General features: G+C 66.2%; 6 protein-coding genes across 6 annotated transcripts in view; all 6 read left to right on the top strand.

The window, feature by feature from the left end:
• Nucleotides 1-305: 305 nt before the first annotated feature.
• Nucleotides 306-3,367, top strand: PFL1_06602 (uncharacterized protein; the record flags this gene model as incomplete). The annotated part of the gene is made up of 3 exons (XM_007884144.1): nt 306-429; nt 593-1,715; nt 1,789-3,367. 3 exons carry the CDS (start codon nt 306-308, stop codon nt 3,365-3,367), a joined length of 2,826 nt encoding a protein of 941 aa, XP_007882335.1.
• Nucleotides 3,368-4,464: 1,097 nt separating this feature from the next.
• Nucleotides 4,465-7,313, top strand: PFL1_06601 (uncharacterized protein; the record flags this gene model as incomplete). Its single annotated transcript, XM_007884143.1, has 2 exons — nt 4,465-5,455; nt 5,566-7,313. The coding sequence occupies 2 exons, from the start codon at nt 4,465-4,467 to the stop codon at nt 7,311-7,313; spliced, it is 2,739 nt and encodes a 912-aa protein (XP_007882334.1).
• A 1,364-nt stretch (nt 7,314-8,677) lies between these two features.
• On the top strand, nt 8,678-11,788 carry PFL1_06600 (uncharacterized protein; the record flags this gene model as incomplete). Its single annotated transcript, XM_007884142.1, has 1 exon — nt 8,678-11,788. The coding sequence occupies one exon, from the start codon at nt 8,678-8,680 to the stop codon at nt 11,786-11,788; it is 3,111 nt and encodes a 1,036-aa protein (XP_007882333.1).
• Nucleotides 11,789-12,775: 987 nt separating this feature from the next.
• On the top strand, nt 12,776-14,234 carry PFL1_06599 (uncharacterized protein; the record flags this gene model as incomplete). The annotated part of the gene is made up of 2 exons (XM_007884141.1): nt 12,776-13,275; nt 13,403-14,234. 2 exons carry the CDS (start codon nt 12,776-12,778, stop codon nt 14,232-14,234), a joined length of 1,332 nt encoding a protein of 443 aa, XP_007882332.1.
• A 1,158-nt stretch (nt 14,235-15,392) lies between these two features.
• Nucleotides 15,393-16,374, top strand: PFL1_06598 (uncharacterized protein; the record flags this gene model as incomplete). The annotated part of the gene is made up of 3 exons (XM_007884140.1): nt 15,393-15,509; nt 15,644-15,721; nt 15,841-16,374. The coding sequence occupies 3 exons, from the start codon at nt 15,393-15,395 to the stop codon at nt 16,372-16,374; spliced, it is 729 nt and encodes a 242-aa protein (XP_007882331.1).
• Nucleotides 16,375-16,928: 554 nt separating this feature from the next.
• The window catches only part of PFL1_06597 (uncharacterized protein), a gene marked incomplete at both ends in the record, with an annotated part of 4,502 nt that continues 1,654 nt past the window's right edge, over nt 16,929-19,776 (top strand). The window contains one exon of the mRNA XM_007884139.1: nt 16,929-19,709. Coding sequence (XP_007882330.1) covers nt 16,929-19,709 — 2,781 coding nt within the window. The remainder of the gene's footprint in view (nt 19,710-19,776) is intronic.

Here is a 19,776-nt window from a genome sequence, read left to right as displayed (position 1 = left end):
GTCGCCGTCCGACGCGGAGGCCGACGAGTGTAGCGCGGCGACGCGACGCGGACCGACGACGGCCGTCGCTCCTACCACACCCCCCCCNCCCCCCCCCCCTCCTCGAAGATCACTCTTCGAGACTGCTCCTGTCGGCATAGGAACGAGGCCGAGACTGGCGCGCCCTCGTCCAGAGCACATCGTTTCTTTGTCCTGTCTCGTGGACGAGTAGCGAACGGCGCGTTGGATGAGGCTCGCGCCCATCGAGCTTCTTTGCTCTGCGATCCCCGTAGCGTCTTTGGCCGGTCGAGCTTGACCTGGACCGCATGGGTGCGTCGCCCACCCGCGCCGCCTCCGAGCTACGCTCCGCTCCCGCGCACGCCGCTATCTTTGCCGATCGGGCCCACCCGCGCCAGCTCGCCCTCTCGCTGCGCCAAGTGCTCGGACGGAGTGCGCCTCCTCGTCTCGTCTCTTTCTTTCCGCCCCTCATCGTCTGGTCGCGGGCCGGGATGGGTCGCCCCATTTGCCTCATAAGCCCACTCGTACTCACTCTCCCCTCTCCCCTCTCTCTCATCTCTTACGGACCGCTGCGCCAGCTGGCTCGCTACCACAGCCGTCTCCCTCGGCTTCCCGTGCGAGCGCTTCACTGCCGCCGAGAATCACCCCGCCAAGAGCATCTCCGCTGCCCACTGCGAGCAGACCAAGCCGGCCGCCCAGCAGTACAAGTACATCGTCCGCATCCCGCAGTTCGTCGAGCTCGCCCAGTTCATCGCCGACCGGGGATATGCCGTCCCCGCGGACAAGCTCCAGCTCGTCACCCGCTGCATCTCCCGGCGCATGGCCTGCCTCAGGTTCTACGAGAGGGACGGCCAGGTCTGCACCAGGCACGTCTACTTTGTCGAGGTGCTCCACAAAATTCTCGATATCCCGCAGTCGTTCGAGCAGCCGCGATCGCAACAGCAGCCGCAGCAGCAGCATAGCGCCAGCCGCAAGAAGGCCACGCGCAACCGCAAGAAGGGCAAGAGCAAGAAGCGCGGTACCGCCCGCGATGCGCAAGTCGGCGAAGACGTCTCCAACGAGAACCTCTTTGGCTGCCTCGAGCTGCAGAGCAACGACGAGGAAGAAGGAGACGACGATGACGCCGCCGACGACGAGGAGCTCCACTACGGCGTCGAGGACAGCGTCGACGAGGCGGTGTGCGCCTACCTGGTCTTCTACACCGACCTCAACGACATCCGCCGCTTCCTGTGCCTGCTGTGGTCCGAGTACCGCCGTCGCAAGGCCGACCTTGTCTCGGCGTCCATCGCCACCACCACGGCCTTCTTGCTCGTCGAAAAGGCGTTCGCCGATATTCAGGCCCGCTACCGAGGCCTCTTTGCTGGTCCGAAGGAGCTGCTCACGGCGCTAGCCAGCTACGCAGTCGAGCTGCGAACGGGCGGACCGCTCCTCGACGGGGACGGCGACGGCGGCGGCATCTCAGGCCTCATCTACAGCAGCTACGCCGACCTGGGTCCCAAAGCAGAGGCCTGGGCCATGGCCGAAGACTACTTCTGCATCCGGCCGTGGTTCCTGTTCGACGCGTGGCACAGGGATCCGGAAGCCGCTCGCGACGTCCCGATGACCGACGAGGATTTCGACCACAAAGCGGCGCCTGGATCACCGTCTCCCCGCAGCCAAGAGCAGCGCAGAGGCCTCGACATCCACATCCTCTTCACCGCCCTGTGCGACTTCAAGTCGTTCGACGCCAAGTCACGAGGCCAGCGTGCCGCAGCAAGGCGTCGTCCGATGCCCTGACCTGAGCGCCCGCAGTCACGACGCCCTCACTCTGGAGATGAGTCGCTTCCTGCGGGGCACCGAGGGCCCATCGCTGCTCCTTGCCTTTGAGCTGCAAGCGTTCATCGACATCAACTTGATCCTCCGGCACGACAAGCGCCGAGCCCGTTTCGAGGCCAAGAAGTGCCTCGACAAGATGCGGGACAGCCTCGACGAGGCGAAGCGCAGCCGGTGCAGGCTCGAGCTCAAAGTCCCGATCTCCAACGAGGACGGCCTCGACGCAATGGACGAGCTCATCCAGAAGCTTCTGCGTGAGCTCAAGTCGCGGAGCACCCTTGTCGATGGCCGCGAAAGCGACGGCGAAGGTTGGAGCACCGCCGCTAGGGACCGGTTCCTCGATCGTCACCCGGTCTGTTGCGGCCTGCAAGCAGCTCGCGCTCTCTTTCCATTCCGCCACCTGGGGTCGGAAAGCACCAAGGGTAGCACCTTGCCCCTGGCGGGCCTTCACCTCTTCACCACCTGCAAGGTCTACCTGTCCAAGGAGCTCAAGGGTCAGAAGCTCAGCTGGACCGACACGGACCTCATCCTCCGGCTGCACGGATCCAAGAAGCTCTTCGGCAGCGATGCTCCGCCGACCGACCTGGCCGAGTCGTCCATAAGCCTCATGCGGCTCTACGGCTATACTGAGCGCTTTATCAACGACTTCCTCTACGGCAGCGCGCCTCGCATGAACAAGGCCCTGAAGATGGACTCGCCCTCCGAGCTCGGTATGCGTCTCAATCGGCTCAGCAGCACTTCGAAGTTCTTTGAGGTCTTCCTGGCGATGCTCCATACCTGCAGGGGCTGCGCCGACGCGGATCCAGGCGGCCAGTTGACCGACGACCCGATGCAGAGCCTCTACAACGAGCTCGTCGCCACGCAGCCCGAAGGGGCAGGCAAGAACCTCTTTGTCGACGCCATATCCACCGCCACGGCCGCCGACACCACGGTGCCCATCATCGACGGTCGTCCCAACTTTAGCCGGTCGGAGCGCAAGAGGGGCCCCAGGCGACGCCTCGCGCTCGTCGATCTGGTCCAGTTCCAAGCCTCGAGCCTGATTGTCGGCATGCCGGACCTGTGCTTTGACTACGTGGCGCTCAATACGCGCTGCTCGCGCGTCTTCGAGGCGGTCTACGCCGCTCTGCAAGCGGACCGGAAGAGCTTGAACCCGGATCCAGGCTACCCGCACAACGGCAGGTCCCTCGAGACAGTCTTCACCACGCTCGTCATCGTTGGGGGCACGTTCTCCAAGAACCGCAAGAAGGGCGGCGTCCTCGCGCCCATGGTCCAGAGGCAGAAGGAAGCCCTGCTCCGCGTGGCCAGAGCGATGCTCGACAAGCTGACTGAAGTCGGGGAAGACGCCGGCTATCACCAGCTGTACGCTGGTCTGATCACCCTCGGCGCGTATACGCCAGACGAGGACAAGGAAGAGGACGAGGACGAGGGAGGGGATGAGGATGAGGACGATGACGGCTCCGACATCGCCGAGGCTGAGGCCGGCGAGCAACTTCCCGACGAAGTCACCACAGAACAGAGCGGCCAGACTGCAAATCCGGGACCCAGAGCCTCGTTCTGATCGCCCTTTGGCTGCATCGCTTCCGCCACCGGCGTCGCCGGCCTCCGACTGCCAAACGGCTCGTTCCGCCGCCCCATCCGGCCGTCCCAACCCTCAGCCCTCTAGCGCAGCCCTTATGCAGCCTCTGTTCAAGACCCGGTCCATCCATTCTCTCGTCCCATCTGCTGCTATCTATCGTCAACCGTCCTCCGAGCACTGCAGCGCCGCCGGCGGCGCCAACGCCTCGCTACAAAACACCCGCTCGGTTCCGTGCTTCTTCTCCTTGACCTGGCAGTACCACGTCATGCTCATCCCTCCACGCCTTGGCTGCAGGGCTACGTACGGAGACGTCTGGCGAAGGAGCCCCTCTCTTACCGACGCGTCTGGCGTCGAATACGCCACAAGGGGCGCCTCAGCCTTCCATGTCGTGATTGTCTCTGCGGCCGATCGAAAGCTCTAGCCGTTTCGCCTCGCCTTGGCACGCCCCGACTGTGCCGGTTCTTGGCTTCGCCGCCTCGTTTGGCTATCCCGCTCTCCCTACATGACTCTCTTCAGCCGCAGCCGTGCCCAGGGCTTCCATCGTCTTGTTCAGAGCGGGTCTGGGGCTGCGAGCAGTCGATCGAAGAGGTCCAGCCTGCGGTGCGGCTCGGCAGCGGCTTTGGACGCTCACCTTGCAGGGACAAGGTCGGAGCGGCTAGCTGAGTGGTCAGAATAGGCCAGGGCAGGGCAGGGCAGGCCAGGTATAGGAGCAGTGTGCGTGCAGCCCTGCTCAGAGCCAAAGCGAAGCCCCGCACGCCGCCCAGAATTTTCGGGCCTGGCCAAGTCGCGCCCTCGTGGCGCCTCTCGCACCTTGCTTCCCGTCCTCGACCTTCCGTCCTTGCTCGGCCCCCATCTCACTCTCTCTACCCTCACATCCTCTCTCGCATTAACTCTTCCTTAGCGCCGCTTATCCGTCTGATCGCAGCCGTTGCCACTCTCCTTGTCCTTTCCAGCCCACCACGCCCCACACCACCGCGCCCAGGCTTTCCGTGACTCTGAACGGCTCACGCGCCACGTTTCGCGCATTCGAGCTTGTCCAGCACCTCTCATCCGCTCTCTTGCCGCGGCTAGCGACCGCCATGGACGGGTACAGCTCCACCTACTGGCTCTACAAGCGCGACACGGACCGCTGCGCCAGCTGGCTCGCCACCACGGCCGTCTCGCTCGGCTTCCCACACAAGCGCTTCACCGCGGCCAGGAGGGTCTCGGGCAAGAGCGCTTCCTCGCCCGGCCTCAACCGCGCCAAAAACCAGCAGTACAAGTACATCCTCCGCATACCCCAGTTCGTCGAGCTCGCCCGCTTCATCGCCGACAAGCATCATGCGGTCCCGGACAGCAGGCTCGCTCTGATCCGCCGCTGCGTCGCGCGCCGCATCACCTGCCTCAAGTTCTTTGAAAGGGACGGTCGAGCATGCACCAAGCACGGGCACTTTGTCGAGGTGCTCGTCGAGGTCATTAGGATCCTGCAGCCCTGCGTGCAGAGCAAGGCGGAGGAGGACAGCGACGGTGATTCTGCCGTGCGCGAGCCGCAAGAGGGCGGTGGCGGCAAGTGCCGAGGCAAGGGAAAGCGAAGGGGCAAGGGCAAGAGCAAGAGCAAGGTCAAATCCAAGGCCAAAGCCAGGTCCAAGGGCAAGAGCCAGGTCTCCAGCGGCGCCGGAAAGGAGGACGACGGCGAGATCGCCTCGATGGAGAACTTCTTCAGCCAGCTCGAGGTCAGCAGCATCGACGGAGGAGGCGGCGAGGAAGGCGACGATGCCGACGAGGCGCTGCAGTACGGCATCGAGGACAACGTCGACGAGGCCCTCTGCGCCTTCATGGCCCTCTATGCCGACCTCGACGAGATCCGGTCGTTCCTGAAGGGCATCTGGACCAGCTACCGCGACCACCAGACCGACCTCGTCACGGCCTCACTCACCACCAACACCGCCTTTGAACTCCTCGAAAAGGCCTTCGGCGACATCCTGGACCGCTACCAAGGGCTCTTTCCCCACCAGTGCGACGTCGTCCTGGCCCTGCTGGAATACGCCTTTGACCTGCGCATGGGCAGGCCGCCGACATACCACGACGACGGTGCGGATCGTCGGACGACCTCGCCGACGATGCGAGCTCGGAAGCAGAGAGAGAGGCGGAGGCCTTCGTCCGTGAGCGTTTCTACTTCCACCCCTTCCTGAAGCTCCGAGAATGGAAGCTTATCCTGTCGTCGGGCGACTCGAGCCTGCACGAAGCGGGGATGGACCTCGACGGTGGAGAGCAGTCGGTCGACGTCGAGCACCTCACCGACGAGAGGCGCCGGGAAATCGACACCTCCCTCCTGTACACGGCCTTTATCGACTTCTCCATCTTTGACGATGTCATCCGTGAGCGCGTGGCCGGCCTGCGCGGGGCGCCCGACTGCAGCGCCGACAGCCACGACGCCTTGACGCGCGAGATGTCGCGGTACGCTCGTGGCACCGAGGGACCGACGCTGCTGCTGGCGTTTGAGCTCCAGATCTATCTCGACATCAACTATGTCCTTCAGGGCCACAATCGGCGGGCCAGGTTCGAGGCGCGAGACTTGCTCAAGCAGATTCAGGACGGCCTGGACGCGGCGATGGGGCACACCTGCGGGCTCGACCTGCCCGCCCCTAACCAAGCCTACTTCGCTGCAGCAGCCAGGGACGTCGACCTGATGGGCATCGAGCTCAGGATGCGCTCGCATTCGGTCCCTCGCAGTCCTGGAGAGGAACCCCAGGACTGGTCGAGCGCAACCAGGATCGCGTTTCTAGACCGCCACCCGACCTTCTGCGGGCTGCAGGCCTTCCGCGCGCTCCACCTCTACCGGGACGTCGGGGCCGCGATCGCTCGCGGCAGCGGCATCACTCTGGCCGCCCTTCACTTCTCTGCGGCCTGCAGAGCCTATCTGGGCGAAGAGCTCAAGGCCGGCGAGCTGGACTGGCCCGACATAGACCTCGTCGTCGAGCTGCGTGGGCCGGAGAAGCTCTTTGGCAGCGACACTCTTCCGACCGACCTGACCCAGTCGTGCAAGTCCCTCATGCGCTTGTACAGCTGCTCCGATCAGCTCATCAGCGACCAGCTCCACGGTAGCGCCCTCCGCATGATCCAGTCTCTCAGGAAGGAGAGGGGGATCGGCTTTGTGCATCGATGGGACCGGCTGCAGAACGACTCGGCGTTCTTCGCCCTCTTTGCAAAGATCGGTCGCTACCCCCGGGATCGCATCGGCGGGGCGCAGGAGCAGCTTGCCGACCTCCGCAACAAGCAGCTCCGAGAGGCTCGCAAGAGGTCAGCCACGGCCATCTCTTCTGGGGCCGCCACAGTCGAAGCCACCACCTCATCCGCCAGGGGCACCACCGCCGACCGCGACGAGCTGATCCAGCCGCAAGTCGCGCGCAGATGCAGGCCGAAGGGATCCTTCTCGATCGTCGAGCTTCTCCAGACCCTCGCCGCTGGCCTCGCCGCCGACCTGCCCGACCTGTGTTTCGACTACCTGACCCTCAACATGGGCTGCTTGCGCGTCTTTGAGGCCATCTACCCGGCCATCAGCAAGAACAACGAGTCCCTCACGCGAGCCGACAACTATCCGTACGGAGAGGATCCCATGTGGGTCGTCTTTACGACGTTGTACGTCCTCGAGGGCGTGTACTCGGCCAACCGCAGACGGCCGGACCACCTCTTGCCCACGCTGCAGATGCAGAAGCAGGCCATGCTCCGCGTCGTCGCAGCGATGCGCGGCAAGGTGGACGAGGTCGGGCCCGACGTCGGATGCCGCCAGCTGCGAGCCACCCTGGCCGGCCTTGGCGCTCCAGCATCGCCTCAGATCGAGGCCAGCTCCGGCTCCAGCTCCGGCTCCGGCTCCGGCTCCGGCGGCGACGGTGCAGACACCCGCCGCTGCGGTGACGACGAGACAGTCCAGGCAGGCCACACTTCGTAGTCATGAACCTCCTGCTGCAAGCGCCGACATGATCGGAGGGCGACCATCTCTGAGCGAGCCGGCTCGTCACACCGATTCCTGCTTTGCGGCGCTCCTCACCGCCCGGCTCGGTGCAGCGCTCCTCCACTCTAACCGCACCGACCTGGCCGGATGACATCGCCCCCTCTTCGTCGCCATCCGTCTTGCGAAGAGGCGCCAATGTCTAGGCCAGCCCTGACTCGATGAAGCGAGCTGGCTCAACGCCTCGTCCCCTGCAGCTCCAGCTCCAGCTCCCCGAAGCCCATTCCGGGTCGTCACGCGTAGACAGTGGGTCTGCCTACGCCTGGCGAGAGCATGCATGTACGCCCCGCGAAGGAGCGGGCCTAGTCGACCACCCAAACCTCTTCTGATTCAACTCGGAGCGAGTTGCAGTCCGAGGCTACAGCGGCGAGAGCCTGACTGGACATGCGAGCGCGGCCAAGCAAGGAGCCAAGTTCCACTCCTCTCCGCCGCCAGCCGGATGAGCCGCCGTCTAAGGAAGGCAGGCGGGCCCATTCCGAAGCCGTTGCCACACGCACGGGCGTCGCTGCCCTTTCACGGCCCCTCCCTTGCCTCTGGCCTGCCCACCTGCCAAACGGCGCTTTGTCTCGACGCGGCATCGGTCCGTTCCGATGCGTCCGCTCAGGCCCAAGCACCGGGCGTGCGTCTGGCCGCTCTGACAATTGGCTAGCCTCCGCTGCCTGCCTGCCCACTGCCGCTGCCTGGATGCCTGCCTGTCCTGTCTCGGAAGGCTGCACCGCTTGGGTGGGTCAGCTCGGCTTGGCCGCCCGCCCGTCCGCCCGCTTGCCTAGCTTCCTGCCCTGCCTGCCTGGTTCATTTATTTCACGCTTGCAGCGCCACTGACGCAGGCAAGGGGACCGTGCTCAGCCTGCCCAGCCCAGCCTAGCCTAGCCCAGCGAGGAAGGTACGTTGGCAACCAGGTAGGCAGACCAGCAGGCAGCCGGGCTGCCCATGCCCCAGGCGTGCCTGCCTGCCCTCGCTCTTGCGGCCTGCCTGCCCTGCCCTTTTTTCTCAGCACGCCACACGGCTGGCTGGGCGGGCCCTTTGTTCCTTTCCCTCCGCCAACCACCTCGACCCCCGCCCTCGCCTGCTTTCCCAGCCCCCACCTTGCCCTACTTCCCTGCCTCCCCTCCCTTTGCTACCCTCGCCGCCACCTCATCGTTCTCCCATCTCTCGTCTGCTCACCCGCTCCGCCTGCATCGCCACCGCGACTGAGCTTCACCCCCCCCCAGCGAGACCGGGCAGCACCTCCTTGACCCATCTCCAGCGCCACCTGCCGTGCGTGCCTCGCTGGCCGCGCTGCTGACTGCTGACGGCTGCCCGCCATGGACGGCTACAGCTCCACCTACTGGGCCTACAAGCGCGACACGGACCTGTGCGCCAGCTGGCTCGCCACCACGGCGCTCTCGCTCGGGTTCCCCAAGCACCGCATCGCCACCGCAGTCAAGCCCAAGGGAGCTGGCGCTGGCGCGGGTGCCAGGGCCCCCGCTAACGCGACCCAACGCGACCTGCACAGCAGCGCGTCGACGCACCGCGGCACCGGCAGCGAGCACGGCAACGGCATTGGCCAGGGAGCGTGCCACCACGGCAGCAGTGGCCCGGCTCCCGCTCCGGCCCCCGCCCAGTACAAGTACATCCTCCGCATCCCCCAGTTCATCGAGCTGGCCCAGTTCATCGCCGATCAGGGCGCCAGCGTGGCGCCGGACAAGCTGCGCCTGATCCGCCGCTGCATCCACCGCCGCCTCACCTGCATCCACTTCTTCGGCGAGCAGCCCGACCTCTCGCGCCTGCAGCACGTGTTTTTCGTCGAGGTCCTCATCGAGGTCTGCACCATCCTCGAACCGTTCGAGGCCGAGGAGGTCCAGGTCGCCACCGACGATCTGCAGAGGCCCAGCACGGCGAAGGCGGCGGCGGCAGCGACGGCGACAACGGCGTCCACCGCCTCCTCCAGCAGCCCTCGCAGCCCGCAAAGCGCCGGCAGCAAGAAGAAGAACAAGGGCAAGGGCCAAAAGAAGCGCAAGGGCAAGGGGCCCGCGAGACCCGCCGGCAACCTCTTCACGCAGCTCGAGACGTACACCGTCGACGAGGGCGACGACGACGACGACCACGCCGACGACTCGCCTGGCGAAGAGGCGCTGCAGTATCAGGTCGAGGACAACGTCGACGAGGCGCTGTGCGCCTTCATGGCGCTCTACACCGACCTGCACGAGATCCGCCGCTTCCTGCGCCAGCTGTGGTCCGACTACCGCCAGCGCAAGACGGACCTCGTGACGGCCTCGCTGACGACCAACACGGCCTTCCAGCTCGTGGAAAAGGCGCACGCCGACATCATGTCGCGCTACAGCTCGCTCTTCGACGCCCCCGAGGACATCCTGTTTTCGCTGGTCGACTACGCGTTCGAGCTGCGTACGGGCCAGCGCCTCTGCGTCAGCCGCAACGGTCGCCGCTCGCAGATCCTCGCCGGCAGCCTGAGGATCAAGGCGGCGCGCGACGCGCTCCTCTTTGCCTTCGAGCACTTCCTGCTTTTCCCGCTCGACTGGCTGCCACGCCGCCGCGACCTGTGGCGCGAGAGCATGGACGCCGTCGATCCCAACAACCGCGCCACGACGACGCCGATCCTGCTCGGCTTCGACTACGCCACCCTCACTCCCGAGCAGCGCCTGCTCCAGGATCGCCGGCTGGTCGACGAGGCGTTTGCCGACTTTGCCATGTTTGACAGCGCCTTCCAGCACGCCATTGAGCTCTACACGCGCTTCGTGCCGCCCTCGGGCTGCCAGCGAGCCGACTCGAGCGCGCAGAGCGCCGACGCGCTGACGCGCGAGATGTCGCGCTTCATCCGCGGCGACGACGCGCCCTCGCTACTGCTGCTCTTCGAGATCCAGGTGTACCTCGACATCAACTACACGCTGCAGGGCGACAACGTGCGCGGCTGGCTCGACTCGAAGCGCGAGCTGCACCGCATCCAGCGCAGCCTCGAGGACGCCTCGTGGCTCGAGTACCCCTACGACGACGACGACCACGCGGGCTTCCGCATCCGCGTCACGCTCCAGGGCGTCGACGACCTGCTGAGCGAGATGTACGCGCGATCCGGCTCGCCGCCGATGGCCGGCGCGCCCCGGCCCGGCAAGAAGAAGCAGCAGAAGAGGGGGCGGATGGCCCACTTCCTCGAGCGTCACCCGACCTACTGCGGCCTGCAGGCGTTCCGCGGGCTGCTGCTGCACCAGACCGTCGGCTTCGAGGTGGCCAACTTCACCAGCCTGATCCTGGCCAGCGCCCACCTCTATGTCGCCTGCCGCAACCACGTCGCGAGGCAGCGCACCGAGCACGCGGCGCTCCGCTGGCCGGACATGGACATGGTCGTTGGCATGCACGGCCCCGAAGCCATCTTCGGCGGCATGGTGCCTGCGACGATGCTCGATTCGTGCCAGGCCGCCATGACGACGTACGGGTACGAGAAGAGCAGCGTGCTCGACTACCTGCACGGCAGCCACCTGCGCCGCAAGAAGGCGACGCGCGAGCTCAACAAGACGGCCATCCTGACGCGCCTCGAGCGCCTGCAGGACGACTCGCCGTTTGTCTCGATCTTTGCCAGCCTGCAGTGCACCTGCACCAACCACAAGGGCGCGCTGCTCCAGGCCGACTTCAACGACGGCACCGTCCAGCGGCTGCTGGCCGACACCAAGGCGCGCCAGGTGCGCGCGGCGTTCAAGGCCGAGGGCAAGAAGCCGCCCCCTCGCGTCAAGCCGTCGTCGCCACCCCTGCCTTCGGCATCGGCGTCGTCTTCGTCCTCGTCAGCAGTCGTTGGAGCGAGCCAGCATCGCCAGCAGCAGCAGCAGCAGCAGCAGCAGCAGCAGCATGAGCCCGAACCGTCCATGAGCGAGCTGCTCGGCATCCTCAGCGAGGGGCTCAGGGCCGATATGCGGGCGCTCCAGTTCGACTATGTGGCGCTCCACACCCGCTGCGCGCGAGCATTCGAGGAAGTCTGCGAGCTGCTCGACAGGAGCCAGTGGAGCTCGTGGAACGGTACCACGTTTGAGACGGCCGATGAGCTCGGGCCGATGCTGCTGGTGTGCTTTGTGCTGGTCAGCTGCCTGCAGGACTGCACGGGCAAGCGCTGCTACTGCGCCGAGCACGGTCGGGCGGCTGCGGAGTCCTCCAACCAGCTGCTCGTCGACATCGCCGATGTCATCCGCAAGACTCTTGGGCTGAGCGGCGCCGACAGCGAGAGCCGCCGGCTCGCCAAGGCGGTGTCGGCCACCGGCACGTCCAGCAACCCCACTTCCACGGCAGGGACTGCTGCCAAGTCGAAGGGCAGCGGCAAGGGCGACACTATGCCGTCCTCGACCAAGGATCCCGCCACCTTGTACGGCAAGGCCATGGCCGCTTCGAAACCTGCCGCCGCCTTCCTGCCTTCCTTCACGCTCACCCAGGTGTGATGAGCACACGCACCCCTTAGCCCGGCCTAGCCTGGCCTGGCTTTACGACCAGCCTCAGCCAACCGACACACAGACCGCAAGCGCACTTAACGACCTACGACCTACGACCTACGACCGACGACCGACCATCGACGACGAAGCCAGCGAAACCCTCTCTGCGGCCGTCGAGGCTTCCCTGTGCCCGTCTCTCGGCTTCTCCTGCACCCCTGCCTTGCACGCGCGCTACCTGATGGTTTGACCTGCCTGCCCGTCGACCAGCCGAGCTCTCCACAGGCATCCCTCCACATTCGGAGATTTTGTCCTCTGCCCTGCCTGGTCGGGCCCTCTTCCGGCCCCCCGCCCTCGCCGCCTCGTCTGGCGCCTGTACGTACACAAGGGGGGCTCAGCGCAGGACTAAGGGGATGACGTCTTGCCTGGCCTGCCGGCCCTAGCCTCATGCAAACGAAAAACGCACGAACGCACGCACGCACGACTAAGCGCAAACGGCTCGACCTGCCTACACCAGCCCAGCCGGCCAGGTCAGGCCAGGGTCTTTCGACTGTCGTGGCCGGCATGCTTCGCTAGTAGCTGTGGGTCGATCTCATGTCGGCTGATGCTTCCGGTTGCGGTGCGGTTGCGCATCTGGTCTGGGCTGGCTGGCCCGCTGACAGGCCTTCTTCCTGGGCTGGCCTGTCATGCCTTCGGGCCGGTCCGGCTCTTGGCAGCTTGGCGTGCCTTGAGCTTGTCAGCCGGGTCAGGGTCAAGCTGCTGTCCGTCTGGGACGTGTGCCTGGCCAGGCCAGGCCCAGGCCTGGATGGTTGGAAGAAGTGACGACTGGGAAGAGGGACGTGAGCTGCGGCTTCCTTCTCCGTCTCCTTCATCTTCTCCTCCACGACCGACGACCTCCAGCTCTTTCATCTCGCTCCAGCTCCACAGCTCCCTCTCCCCTTTCCATCCCTGCGACCTTGCGCGGCAGACAGACAGGCAGACAACGAGCACGACAACGCCATGGCCCAATCCGGTCCGGCTGCCCGCGAGGCGGCCTACGATACGATCCGACAGGTGGCCGAGTCGATCCCTGGCGGCGAGAAACTCATCCCTGCCGTCGACCAGCACGGGCGACCCAACACGCCACCCCAAGACCGCAAGAAGAAGAAGCAGAGCAGCAGCAGCGGCGACGCCGACAGTCATAGCAGTGGCGCTGCTACGCCCTCTTCGTCGAAGCAGCAGCAGCAGCAGCAGCAGCAGTCGCAACCTAACGGCAAGTACCGACAACAAGACAGCAACGGCAGGGATGGGGCCGAAGGGGGGAGGTCGTCGAGCCAAAGCCAGAGCCAGAGCCCGATCGAGTCGTCGGACGACGAGCACATTTCGCGCATCGTCAACCGCGAGGAGGGTTCGGAGCACAACGACCGACAGAGGAGCCTGACGGTGGCTTTCATGAAGTGCGACGAGATCCACGAGAGCGCAAAGGAGGTGCATGGCGGGTACGAGGACGTGATCCACAAGTGAGTCGAGCCTGCCGATGCGGTCGCCTATGGACGTGCCCTCGGTCCTCTGGACCTTCCCTCTGCCAGACCCCCCCAGCTGAACCGCCCCCCCCTTGCTCCTCGTCGCTCTCCTTTGCCCATACAGCCTCTTCGAGCCGATCCTCAAGGAGCGCACGCAGGCGTCCAAGATCCAGGACAAGTCGCGCCTGGAGCTGCGCACGCTCGTCTTCGACGCACGCAAACGCGAGTACCCGTCGGAGCGGCAGCTGCGCACGACGATTGACGCCGTCGTCATCTCTGGGTCGTTTCAGGACGGCGCGTCCGAGGACACGCGGTGGATCCTGCGCCTGGCCGGGTTCCTCATCAAGCTCTACGACGAGTTCCCGCGGATCCGCATCATTGGCATCTGCTTCGGCCTGCAGATCATCGCGCGGGCGTTTGGGCCCAACCGGATCGTCATGAACCCAAAGGGCCACGAGATCGGCTCGACCAAGCTGCACCTGACGGAGCTGGGCAAGCGGATCCTCCACCCGCCGCACGAGGTGGGCCACGAGGGCCACGAGGGTGGCGCCGGCAGGGAGGCGCGCGACCACATTATGCTGCAGCAGGTGCACGGCGACATTGTCGAGGGCGAGGTGCCGCAGGACTTTGAGCTGCTGGCGTGGAGCGACCAGACGCCCATTCAGGCCATTGCGCACCTCTACCCGGCCGACGCCGAGATCCCCAAGTTCCTGCACACGACGCTGGCCGAGGAGACTGAGGCGGGCCCGCCGTCGCCGTGGAACCGCGTCCACGTGTTTGGCATCCAGGGCCATCCGGAGTGGGACGAGTCCATCATCCTCCCCATCATTGACGCATACGAGGAGAAGGGCACGCTGACGAGCCAGCAGGCCGACGAGGCGCGGAAGCGGACCAGGCTCGAGCACGACGGCAGGAACGTGGGGAGGGCGCTCCTCGCCGTGCTTGGATTCGTGTAGGAGGGTGGGGCGGGGGAGGGAGGAGAAACAAGGCGGATACGAGGAGCGGATGGGGCGCGCCGGGCTCTTCGATGGCACCCGAGTTGCCAGCACGGACGGAGGCAGGCGATCGACAGGTTTCGGTGCCGCCGCTGACGACGGCTGCCTTGTCCATTCTACCTGGAGACGATACGACGTCAATCCTCATCCTTGTGCCCGGGGCGCATTGCCTTGCGTGGCCTTCGCTCGACGGCGCTCTCGGCTCGAGACCCGTCCCATTGCCGGTCCAGTCGACGACCAGCAGCCTGTGCTCCTCAGCGCCGGCACCGCGCAAAGAAAACCTCGACGGCCTTTCGGACCCGCCGACGATGGAAGAGGCCTTCGAGGAGAGCCGACTTGATCCTCGCACCGAGATGCGGTCGAGACGCCAAGGGGCGAGCGGCGGCGACGGTCGTCATGCTGTCCCCGTCGTTCGATCTGAGGTGGGAGGGGGCAGGGGTGAGGGCGAGGGAGAGGGAGCAGGCAGCTTTCGATACGGTCCTCCGATAGACGAGGCTTCCACGACGAGGTGCGCCAGTCCAGTCGCTCCCTGGAAGCGGGTCGGCGGTCAGAGTCAGGGGCCCGCGTGTGACCAGGTGCGCCCGTAGCGTTGTCTTTCGCCCACCCCAGCCCAGCCCAGTCCAGCCTAGCCTAGCTCAGGACAACCTGTTGCCTTCAAACCGAACGACAACGGCGGGCGAGGCCAAGCCAACGAGGTGGGGGCGATGAGGCCCGGTGTCGGCGAGTGACCGAGTGGCGGCGGCGGCGGCAGCGGCGGCGAGTGAGGCTGCCTCGCTGGAAAATCCGAATCCAGAGTCAGAACCCGAAAAATCGGGCTGGGCGGGCAAACGCGCGCGTGTGGGGCAGCAGCCAGCCAGCCAGGCCAGGCCAGGCCAAGCCAGGCCAGGCAGGTGTTGATCTTGACCCGACCTCACCCACCCTCGAGCCTCCACCGGCGCAACGAGCGAGCGAGCCAACCAACACCTTCCGGACCGCCCACCATCGCATTCGCATCGCATCGCATTCCTTCCACCCCCACCCCCTTTTGCCCCCTACATCCACCCGCTCTCGTCAAGACCGATCGGCGACAATACGGACGGACCGGCGAGAAACACGGCCCCACGATACACCGACCCCAGGATGATGCACCACGGTCCACGCCAGTCACTCTATCCGCCCTCGTCGGCCGCGCAGCAGTCGTCGATCCTCTCCAGCCTGCACAGCTGCGTCGCTTCCACCCAGAGGAGCGTCGACTGCGTGAGTAGACGATCCAGCCTCGCTCCTGGATCAATCGCAGCGACTGTGCAGCCCAACACCTCCTGATGCTGCTGGCACCCCTGCTAACCTCTGTCCGACCCTCCATGCCGCCCTGCTCTGCGCTGCACATACAGCTCGGAGACTCGATCGAGATCCTATCGCAGGCCACTGAAGACTTTCCCAGGCTCAAGGTCGTCCTCTCGAACCGAAGGGTGAGCTAGCCTGTCCCCCGATGCCTCAGCAGCAGGTCCACTTGATCACCGCGGCAGCGCTGACATCCGCATTCGCCTCTCCCTCATCATCTCCATCCACTCCGCTCCTCGCCACTCAGTACCACGACCTACTTTCGGAGCGAGACATCCACCAGGCGCGGAGCCACATTTCGTCCGAGGTGCTGCCGCACATCAACCAGCTCGTCACGCTCGCCTCGTCGGAGCTGGAGAAGCTGGAGCGCAAGGCGCAGGCGCTGCGCAACAAGACGGCCGCCCAAGAGGCCCGGCTGGCCAGCCTGGCAGAGACCAAGAGCCTCGAAGGGCGCGAGGCCGAGGCGGCCAGGAAGAGGAGCGGGATGGCAGCGAGCTCCCAATCGTCGCTCACCGGGCAACGTGGATCGGCAACACCATCGGCGGCAGGGGCCGGCAGGGGCGATAACGACGAGCAAGAGCAGCAGGAGCTCGTGCGGAGCCAACGGAGGACCCTCGACGCAAAGAGAAAGAGGCGGATGCAGCTGATGCGCCTCGTGGAGCGGCTCGAGAATGGCGAGAGGGTCGACGTCGACGCCGAGCTGGCCAGGACGCAGAGGTCCGCCGATGACGGACAAGACGAGGGAGGGGAGGAGGAGGAAGAGGAAGAGGAGGAGCTGTGAGCGTCGGTCGCCGCGGTGTGGCCATGTACTTGTATCGTCGTCCCAGCGGGGCCAGGCTGGGCCGGGCGCCATCCCATTGCTCAGACCTGCTATGCCATCCAGCCAGGTTGGATTGGAAGGGCAGGATCAGTCGTCGACCCGAGTGCCTCTGTATCCAGCCTGTACTCGTCGTGCTGCCGCCGCTGCTGCTGCTGCTGCTGCTGCTGCTGCTGCTGCTGCTGCTGCTGCTGCGGGAAAGGAGCAGAGTGGTCAATATCGCTGCCCAGCGAGCCAAAGGTAAGCCTGCAGAAGAGCCGGGCAAACGCGCGTCGCGTCGGCGAGAAGGGCCCCAGCCTGCCCCCCAAAAAGTGGAGCAAGGGCCAGCCAGCGGCAGGTGGCGAGCGTCAGTCCTTGCCTGTCTTCCTTCTCATCCGACCACTGCCACCACAACCGCCGCCGACACCACCACCCCATGCGAGCAAGGGGGTCGACGACGACCATGATCCTTCGGCGCTGCCCGCTCGCTCCTCTTTGACCCGACGTCGAATCGCAACTCGCCGTCCTTGCGACCCACCATGGCGCCCTCTCCTCCCAAGCGACGCAGACTCTCGCCGTCCCTCGACGCAGCAGGCGATTCCTCCACTCTCATCCCCACCACCACCGCCGCCGCCGCTGCGAGCGTCGAGACCGACCTGCATCGCCCGATCCGGCGAAACGCACAATGCATCGCCGCATCTCCTCCGCCGCCATCTGATCGTCGCGTGCTCCAATCCAGCTCGGCCATCAACCTCGTCCAGCCCATCGCCCCGCTTCGCCATAACCCCGCGCACAACGACGACGAAAAGCGAACAGACGAACTGCGCTCGCGCTCCCGCTGTACTCTCGACGATACGACCTCGATACGCCCGGTACCGACGGTGCGCTCTGCTTCGCCCGAGGAGGGACCGCACGAGTGCGACGAGGACGACATCGAGGCCCTCACTCAGCGCTCCATCTTGCAGGAGCTTCACCTGATCCAGGAGGAGAACAGCCAGTCTCTGCTCCTGGAAAACGATGCGGATGGCCATTCACCGGGCAACGAGGCCGTCGATGCGGCGCAGGACACACCGGCGCAATCCTCTCCGTCGCTCCACTCAAGTCCTGCCGCATCCGATGCGAACCTTGCGTTGCCGTCCGTCGCGCCCATCAGAGGCGAGCTTGCGCTTGTGCACGAGCCAGGCGATGCCCCGGCGGAGGGGAAGCTTGAAGATGCCACCATCGAGGAACTCGGCGAGTCCCAGGACGAGGCTAAGAGCAAGGGTCAAGTCGAGGGCGGGGTTGACGGCCAACACAAAGTCGAGAGCAAGGTACAGGCCCTAGCCCAGGTGGAAGGCGAGGGTCTCGCCGAGCCGGCCGTCGAGGCACTACCAGCCATGGCGACCCTCCTCGTCGGCGAGGGCCAGGTCGAGGAGCCTGCTTCAACCGTGCATGCCCCTGCCAAAGACGCTACGGCGGCCGCAGAGACCGACCTCGCCCTCGAGGCGCCGCTCGACATGGCTGACCACAGCCTCCTGTTCGAAGGTCTCGACGCCGATGCCTTCGACGATATCGAGCTCAGCCCCGCCGACCCCATCAAGACGTCACGCCCCGCGCTCGGCTCGATGCAAAGCGGCAGAGGAGGGCCGCCGTCATCGCCGCTCGTCGCGCGCAAGCGAGCCCTGCACCAGGACCGGTCGCTCGCTGCCGCCGTCGAGTCGCTCCAGCCGGCTGCTGCACAGGACGATGCTACAGATTGGGACGACGATGGGCCCGACCTCGATGCCCTCTTTGGCAGCCAGCCGCTGGGTCTCGAAGCGCCAGATGCTGCGGCATCGCCCTCGGCGAGACCACCGCCGGCGGCCTTCATGGGCTTCCGCACCGCTGCGAACAGCAAGCTGGCCGGGCCCAGCGAGGCCGCCATGAAGCGCGCTAGGCGGCTGGTGTTCTCACAGTCCGATCCGCCGTCGTCTTCCTCGCAGCCGCAGCCGCAGCCGCCGCCGCAGCCATCTGAGCCGTCGCAGCGGGATCCAGCTCCGGATCTCATGGCAAAGGGCAAGGGCAAGGGCAAGCAGGCGATGCAGGACGAAGAGGACTGGAGCGACTCCGAGTATGTGGTCAAGGGCGAGGGCGGCATGGACGGTTTCGCCCTCGGAGCAGGCACGACGGGTGCTCTGCCGGGCCTCGGTGGCGGCGGATTCGGCGGCTTCTCCAACGCCAAAGGCGTCGCCCTCCGGCCGAGCGAAGCAGCACTAGCTGCAGCCAAGCGGCTGTTTGCCGAGATCGACAGCGAGGCAGAAGGCGGCCTGGTGACGCGCACGCCTCCCCAGGCCGTCGAGCGGCCCAGACGGATAGCAACCCGGCCGTCTGGCGCCGACGATGGGTCCGCTCCGCCGTCACAGGCTCAAACACCAACCCTACCGGCGCCCCGGGCGCTTCCAGCTCCACCGGAACAGGCCGTGGATGATCGATCAATGGCGCAGCAGATCCCCGCCGTAGGCACCGCCGAAGCGACAAAAGAAAAGGCTGTCGCCGCGCCTGCCGCTCCAGCCACCGGCAGCGGATCGGCCTCAGCACCAGCGGTCCCCACGCTCACGGCAGCGGAAGCCGTACCGCGCAGGGCAGCGGCGACCACAGACTCTGCCAGCATGACCGCAAGGACGCCGACACGGCCGCTGCCCGTGCCGGTCCAGTCGCATCGGCGAGCGGGGCCATCATCGGCCTTGTCGATGACCAACGGCGGCTCCCCCCGGTTCGGCGGCACCTCGGGCGGCCTCGGCACGCCCGCCTCGCAGAAGCGCATCTCGCTCGGCATGACGCCGAGGGGCAAGCAGACGCCGACGAGCGGCGGCGGCGGTGGCGGTGTCGCGCGACCCAAGTTCCGCACGCCGTTCAAGAACAGCTCGTCGGGCCCGGTGCCATCTGCCGGCTCGGTCTCGTCGCCGTTCCGCACGCCGCTCGGCGCGTCGAGGCAGGCCAACGTCGTCTACCCGCAGCCGGCCAGCGCATCGCAGCGGGCCAAGGGCCTGCAGCACAAGCGCGGGACGGATGCGGCGGGCGTGGCAGGGCCTTCGTCGTCGTCGTCGTCGTCGTCGTCCGTCTTTGACCTGGCGCGGCGACAGCCTCGGCAGTCGCTCGCTGCGTCTGGCATCGTGCCAGAGGGCGTCTCGCCACTGCAGGCCATCGCGCGGGGCGTTCCGGACGAGGTTCTGGTGATCCTCTGCGATGCCACCCAGGCCGACCGGTACGCCTTCGACGGGCCGGACGGCGAGCCGCTCGGCCCGCACGAGGCGCTCCGGACGCTGCTGGCGCGCGGGTGCCCGTACGCAGATGAGCGATGGGTCAGGAACCACTGGCGGCTGATCTTGTGGAAGATGGCGAGCCTGGACGCGCCACCGGCCGGACGAG

This window comes from Pseudozyma flocculosa, assembly GCF_000417875.1.
Source record: "Pseudozyma flocculosa PF-1 unplaced genomic scaffold scaffold00027, whole genome shotgun sequence".
NCBI lineage: Eukaryota > Fungi > Basidiomycota > Ustilaginomycetes > Ustilaginales > Ustilaginaceae > Pseudozyma > Pseudozyma flocculosa.
The sequence above is the reverse complement of the archived record's forward strand: the minus strand, read 5'-3'. Positions and strand labels throughout refer to the sequence as shown.